This window comes from Phodopus roborovskii, unplaced genomic scaffold (genome assembly GCF_943737965.1).
Source record: "Phodopus roborovskii unplaced genomic scaffold, PHOROB, whole genome shotgun sequence".
Lineage (NCBI taxonomy): Eukaryota > Metazoa > Chordata > Mammalia > Rodentia > Cricetidae > Phodopus > Phodopus roborovskii.
In genome coordinates this window covers 21,897,151-21,904,191 of record NW_026126434.1, presented here as the reverse complement: position 1 = coordinate 21,904,191, position 7,041 = coordinate 21,897,151, and the positions used below count along the sequence as shown (strand labels likewise).

The 7,041-nt window shown below is 45.1% G+C and overlaps 1 protein-coding gene across 1 annotated transcript; it reads left to right on the top strand.

The window, feature by feature from the left end:
* The first annotated feature begins 2,139 nt into the window (after positions 1-2,139).
* LOC127223899 (glutathione S-transferase theta-2-like) lies at positions 2,140-6,806 on the top strand. Its single transcript, XM_051186584.1, is given in 9 exon segments — positions 2,140-2,220; positions 3,297-3,430; positions 3,818-3,895; positions 4,845-4,986; positions 5,075-5,137; positions 5,727-5,780; positions 5,844-5,957; positions 5,959-5,982; positions 6,798-6,806. Coding segments are annotated over 9 exon segments (699 nt in total).
* The last annotated feature ends 235 nt before the right edge of the window (positions 6,807-7,041 follow it).

Below are 7,041 nucleotides of genomic sequence, written 5' to 3'. Positions count from 1 at the left end.
CAAGTGTGTGCAATAATGTGAACTAAGTGTTTTCCTGAGCTAAGGGTGTGCTGGGCCACTGCATCCACCCCCCCACACCATTGTCAATATTTGAGTATTGTAAATATGGTGTTCTTTTTTCTGGGACAACTGTCCTCGACTTTGCATACTCATTCTCAAAGGCTCTTTGCCAGAACTCTGTTGCCACAGTCCCACATCAGCATCTTTCAGGACTGTGCTCTCTGGAACTCATTCATTCCCACCACTTCAGCAAACTAATTGTGTCACCTGTTTGCCCTTTCTAGCACTGCACACGCTTGGCTTCTTTACTGTTTGGTTAGGGTTTTTGTTTGTTTGTTTGTTTTGTGCTGTGGAGTGTTGAACCCAGGGCTAGGTTCACCAATGCTAGGTAAGTGCCTTGTCATGGAACCATGTAGTAGCTACTGATTTTCTTTCATTCTGTTTTTAAGATAGGGTCTCACTATGTAGCTCAGGCCCACCTCAGACCTGTGGTCTTCTTACCTCAGTATAGAGACTCTTAAAATTTAGATTTTACACCCTGCCCTTAGACCATTCTAGATTTTTTTTTTTAAGTCACATATTTTCTTCCCCGGCTGCTCTACCACTGCCTGCACTCTCCATGTGAAAGTTTCTATCTCGAATGTCTTTTCAAAATTCTCCCCACTCTATAGACTCAGCTCAACCTCTCCTCCTCATTCTTTCTCTTCTCCTGAACTTCACTTAAGCATAAGTTAGGTCCCATTCTATTTGTCTGTGTCCACATTTCTCTTCTCATAGTTTTGATTTCTTTCCCTCTGTATATGCTACATTCTGGGTAATTTCCTTAGATCTATCTTTTACTTCATTATCTCTAGTTTATTTATATATTTATTACAGTTTTTTCTTTTTCATTTTTTTTGATAATTTTTAAAATTTAAATTTGAAACAAGCTCATTTCACTTCTCAATCCCAGTTCTGGAACTCTCTCATCCACCCCTGTTACCCCCACCAACACCCATACCATCTCCTTTCTGTTCCCCAGGGAGCAGACTTCCATGGGGAGTCTTCAAAGTTTGTCATATCATTTGGAGCAGGGTTTAGGCCCTCAGATTTTTTCTTATTTCTAGAAGTTCTACTTCTACTTTTTTTTCAAATCTTCAACATCTTTTTGAGATACTTGAAAGATAGATTGTGGATGTAGGTTCCAGAGGGACACTGAAACATATGCAGTTTGTTAGAAGGGCCATGACATATTTTAATTTTTTATTTATTTTGTGTATTTTGTCTGTATGTCTGTCTGGCATCAAGTACCTGAGATGCCTTAGGAGGCCAGAATAGGGCATCAGATTTCTTGGACCTCGAGTTAAGCCAGTATGTAGGCACTGGAAATCAAAGCCAGGTCCCCTGGAAGAGCAGCAAGTGCCCTTAACCTGTGTCGAATCTCTTTAGCCCCTAAAAATTCTGTTAACGATTCTCATATTGCCAATTGTCTGAAACCTTGCAATATTTTTGTTTTTTGCTCATGTTTTTAGCTCCACATTTTATATTTATGTATATTTAATGTTTTTAATTTTTGACACCATTGGGGTTTGATTTCTGCCTTTCATCTTCTTACTGATGTTTAGTTATCTGGCTTCTTCTTCTTGTTCTTCTTCTTCAGATTGTGATACAGATATAAAATCTTATGTGGCTGGCCAGTGCCATCTATAAACCCAGCACTTTGAAAGTGAAGGCAGGAACATATGGATTCAAGGCAAGTTGGGCTACATGTTTCAACAAAACAGATGCAGATTGTATATATATATATCTGGAACCCTGTGAGGCCTGGTTAAAGGGTGGATGTGTAGAGATTCTTTTCAAAAGAATTTGGGTTGGCTTTTGTACAGCCTTCCCCAGGACCACATCCACTTCCCTGACTCTAGTTCCAACCTAGAGCTTCCATAAAAGTCCAGTCATGTTAACTGGCAAATGTAGGCTTTACTGCTAAATTGTTGGGAAAATACACAATGAGGAAATTGTCTTTGCATTATTTTTGTGGTTATAATACTGTATCTGTGATAGAATTGACTCATAATGACAGTGTTTAATTTCACAGTCACCAGTGGTATGATCTCATTCCATCAAAGAAAAATACAGCTTCTTAGCCTTTGACTGGTGAACATGTTAAAATCCAAGTATTTTAAGGCTGGAGAACAGCAGCTCATGTTGGCTTATGGTTGCAGAGGGTTTGAGTCCATACAGGTGAGGAAGGCATGGCAGTGGCAGCTGAAGCAGAGAGCTGAGAGACCACTCCTCCAACCATACACAGAAAGCAGAGATTAAACTAGAAGCAGGTAAGACTGTAAGCTTCCAAAGCCAACCTACAGCGACATACCTCCTCTGGCAAGATGCCACATAGGTTAAAAATATGGACCATCAACTGGGACTAAGTGTTTAAATACATAACCTATGGGGGCATTTCTTTTTCAAACCACCACACTGGCTAGAGGTATCTAATCAGAAAGATGAAAATTGGTAATGGTCAAGAGGGAGGGTGGCAGAAATATGCAAGAAGCTAAGGCAGGAGAATCAGTGGTACGTGAGTTTGAGACCAGCCTGGGCAACATAGTAAGACACCCAGTGTTCAAAAGTGAGCAAATAAGTAAATGGAAATAAAACTCCCAGAGAAATACTCTGGTTTCCCATGGGGGCCACAGGCCACAATTATTCTAAAAGATTCAGATAAAGTGTGATCAGTGATGGATCAGTGTGAAAAATGCCACTGCAGGGTGTGTGTGTATATGTGTGTGTGTGTGCTGTGACTCTGTGTGTGTATGTGCTGTGACTGTGTGTGTATGTGCTGTGACTCTGTGTGTGTGTGTGCTGTGACTCTGTGTGTGTGTGTGCTGTGACTCTGTGCTGTGACTGTGTGTGTGTGCTTAGCCATGCTACACAGCCTCCCAATGTTCTCAGACGACCTGCCCCATGTGAGGCAGCTGAGCTACATGAACAGTTCTTCCTTAAGGCAAGGTTCCTAGCAGCCTGGGACAAGCTTTACCCATTGGAGGGGGGATACCCCAGTGAATAGCCTCTAAGGGAAAGCAGAGTTTGGCTCTTTCCTGGTTCTGGTGACACTAAAAACCTGGGCTGCATCTCTGGCTCCATGGCTCTATACAAGCAAAGTTTCCCTCAACCCCTACTTTTTGTGCGAAATCCTCGGAAGAAGTGCCCTCCCCAAGATCAAAAGGTGTCAGCTGTGCAGCAGGGCAAGGAGTCAGGTTTGGTCAACTGAGGCTGGGCTGAACAGCTATTAGTGGAATCACCTACATTTTCTCCAGCTGCCTGATTCGTTCCACCCATTCCATCTGTGCCACTGTCACCATGTCTTGGAGGTCTACCTCAACCTGCTATTGCAGTCCAGCGGGGCCATCTACATCTTTGCCAAGAAGATGCACACTATAATCAAAGGTTGGTCCAAGCCTGGTACCTATCTACTCCTAGACCATGTCCCACCATCATCTCATCACTCAGCGCTGTCCACCAGGGAATGCCCTCTTTGGAGTGGCCTTATAGTTAAGAGCCTTCTTCAAACTTGAATTCTGCTCTGATAAGGAAGATAGGGGAGTATTTTTTGCCCTGGGACTTAAGGGAGAAAATAAAAGATTTGCGGTTCCTGCTGTGAAGGCACATTTATATTCACAAAACTCCTGGAGTCTTTGCAGGGAAGACACACACAGCTGAATCACCTCTGTGCAGCTTTGGCCTTGCTCTGGGAGGGGACTCTGCTTGCACAGAGAGAGCGGAAATATAGAGGCATTGCCTGAGCTCTTGAACACATTTTCTGGCTGTTCCTTTCCAGGGAAAGGAACCAGAAATTCATCCAGGTGAACTGCCTGCAGACATTTCCTGTGCTCAAAGACTTTGTGTTGACAGAAAGGTGCAGCTGTGAAGAAATGCAGAGTCTTAGAGTGGATGCTATCTCCTCTCACTTCCTGTAGGCTAGGCGTGAGGGGTGAGGGGGGGCAGTGCCCTGGCAGATACCCACTTCAGGCGTGGCTAGAGCATCCAGTCTGGGAAGGAGGCCGAATGACTTGGGGGCTGATTCAGAACTTCCCAGTCTGTCCTGTTTCATCTGCTGGATCCCTACCCTTACCCGAGGCCTCACCACTGACAAAATAGAGATTCAATAACAGAGGCTAGAAGGAGTTTCTCCTGACTTCCCAATGGGCCCTGGGCCCTAAGTAATCTGCCACGGCTTGGCTCGGGGAATAGAGAAAGGGTCAGGTCTCCAGGTGCTGGCTGGTTCTCCCACTAGAGTGTAGTGACTGGATGACAGGACTAGACATCTGTTGGGTGGGTCTAGAAACGATGGCTGGTGGACTCAACTGGTAGAAACCGGAGGACATGGTTCTCCTTTGGCATGTTCTAGCCATGCCACAGATGCATGCCTATCTTGAAGAGGTCTCAAGGCCCCGAGGAGATTTTTCTAAACTGTGCAATCTCAGCCAAGTCACTTAACTGTTTTGAGAATTAGCTTCCTCACATGAGAAAAGGGGCATGTCCATGCCAAATAGGGAGACTGCTGAAGAACCATACAGATGAAGCCTCAAAAGGCAGAGAGCAGGTCAGGCCAGGGACAGTGTCCCTGACATCAAAGGAAGGGAGAGCTGGAGAGCAGAGCTCTTGCTGCATGTGCCTGTGTGCATTTGTGCATTTGTGCATCCCTGCTTTCCATGCACAGCACTGCAGAGAAGAAAGATGGAGCAGAGACAGAGAGGATGAGGCTAGAAGGGACTACTTCAAATGTGAGAAGTCCTGAGGCCCCACTGAAGAATGGGAAACAGCCAAGATCCTTATAGCCCCTTTTTGCATGGTCCCCAGCTCAGCCATCCTTACCTGAGTTCCAAGTACCAGGTGGCAGATCACTGGTACCTAGCTGGTCTGCAGGCCCATGCCAGAGTCAATGAGTACCTAGGCTGGCATGCTGATAACATCTGTAGTAACTTTGGAGTGCTCCTACAGGCCAAGGCATGCATGGTCCCCTGGGAAGAGGTCAAACTTTGGGAACCCAGTAAGAGTCAAGGTTACATACTGAGTACTTCTGCTGTTCTGCCAGGTGTTAGGGCCACTCATTGGGGCCCAGGTTCCAGAGGAGAAGGTAGAATAGAACAGAAAGAGAATGAATGGATAAAGCTCTTTATTTCCTGGAGAAAAAGTTCCTTGGGGGACAGGGCCTTCCTTGTGTAAGACCCTCAGAATGAGGAGTCTTCCAGGTTCGGTCGATACCCCAAGAACTCAATGTCCAGTCCAGTTGCTGCAAAACGCAAGAGGCTTTAATGAACAGGAAACATTTGCGCAAACGGGCTCCTCCAGCACGCAGGCTAGAGAGAAGCCCCCTCCCCTGGGCCCAGGTGTTTTTAAAGGCAAACCCACAAGCTTAGGGAGGGGGTGGGACCCTCTGTTCATTGAGTACATGACTCTTGGAGGCCGGATGGTCTGCTATTAGGGTCAGCAGACCTTAGGGCCTCAGGTGTGCTAATTAATCTTGTCTGGGCAGACCAGAGTTACAGCTATCTCTTTGTTTCCTAAGGACCCTATTTACCACCTGTTGACTCACAGGAAAGGAGGGGCAGAAAGGAGGGGCAGTGTGAATTCTTGTCATCTCAGGGCCTGGTGAGAGGAAGTTAACAAATTTCAAGGAACAGATATTGGTTAGCTTTCCAGGTCAGACCGTCCTTCATTTAACTTCACTTTTTGGTCTCTCACTTGCTGGCCAGCAGGTGACACTGGCTGGTCTCATGTGTCGGGAGGAACTGATACAGGTATGAGACCAGTGGGTGAAACAGTACATTAACTCTCCAACTTTCACATTTTTGTGTCTGCAGCCAGTGGCTCTTGGCTGTAATTTGTTTGAGGGAAGGTCACGACTGACTGAAGGCATGCCGAAAGCGGCAGAGGCATTCTTGGGTACTGATCTGTGTGAGCAGGCTCATGGTGTGTGCCATCATAAGCATCCTAGAACAGGCACCCAAAACAAAAAACAAAAACAACAAAACAACACCAGAGCCCCTTCCAAAGTACTGAGTCAGCATGATGCTTCAAATTGCTAGGATTCCCTAAGTGATCTGACTAGCAATAAATACTCTTATTGTTTCTTGCCTTTTTTTTTTTTTTTTTTTTTTTTTTTTTAAATCTTGCACCAATCCTTTCCTGCCCCCTTCCCTGGCTCTGAGATGAGCTTGGCAGAAAAGGGACACTAAGTGTCTTTACCATGCTTCTCCTAAGATGCCACATACACAACCAATAAAAGGCCAAAATCAATTATACTAAAAGCCAGTAACACAAAGAAAAACAGACCATTCATAAGTTGCCATATATCTGTATTTTATTATTTTAAAAAGTCTATTTTACAGAATAGTTATTGGCTTTATTACATTGTCCTATAATATTCATGGGATAAAATCATGTCTCAGTAAACATGAAAGGGGAGAGAGAAAGGAAGGAAAGAGGAAGGAAGGAAGGAAAGGGAGGAGGAAGGAAGAGAAGAGAGGGAGGAAGGAAGGAAAGGAAGAAAGGGAAGAAAGAAAAGGAAAAGTACATAAGAAGTTATATAGCCTCCAAGTGCTTTGTAGGTCACAGGTAAGTTCTGGAGAGTGACCTCAATGAAACTAACCAAGTCTACCACTGGTGGGTCCAGCAGGATCCCAGGCTGCCTGAAAAGAGGAAGGCAGGAAAGAATCTTTGAAGTGACCTCGAATTCTGACTGGTTCCCTAAGTATAGGAAAGGTTATGTGATGCTGGAGGGCTCTACATCTGATCTCCTGTCCCTTCATTTCCAGGAGCAGTAGCCACAGTCCCAGAACAGCTCTCAGGGCTCTGGGAACATGGGCTAAGAGGTGAAGGTGGAGTTGGCATGGGTGGAGTTGAAGCCAGGTGAGAATGGGTGTGGGGGCATTGTGGTCCAGGGCTTTCTTTCCCCCTGATTGAAAGAAACTTCCTCCTGGGAGTATGTGAGAGGCCTATAAGGCTCAGGAAACTCATAAAACTCAACTATATAAAGAGTTAAAGGCCCCTCCCTAAGGC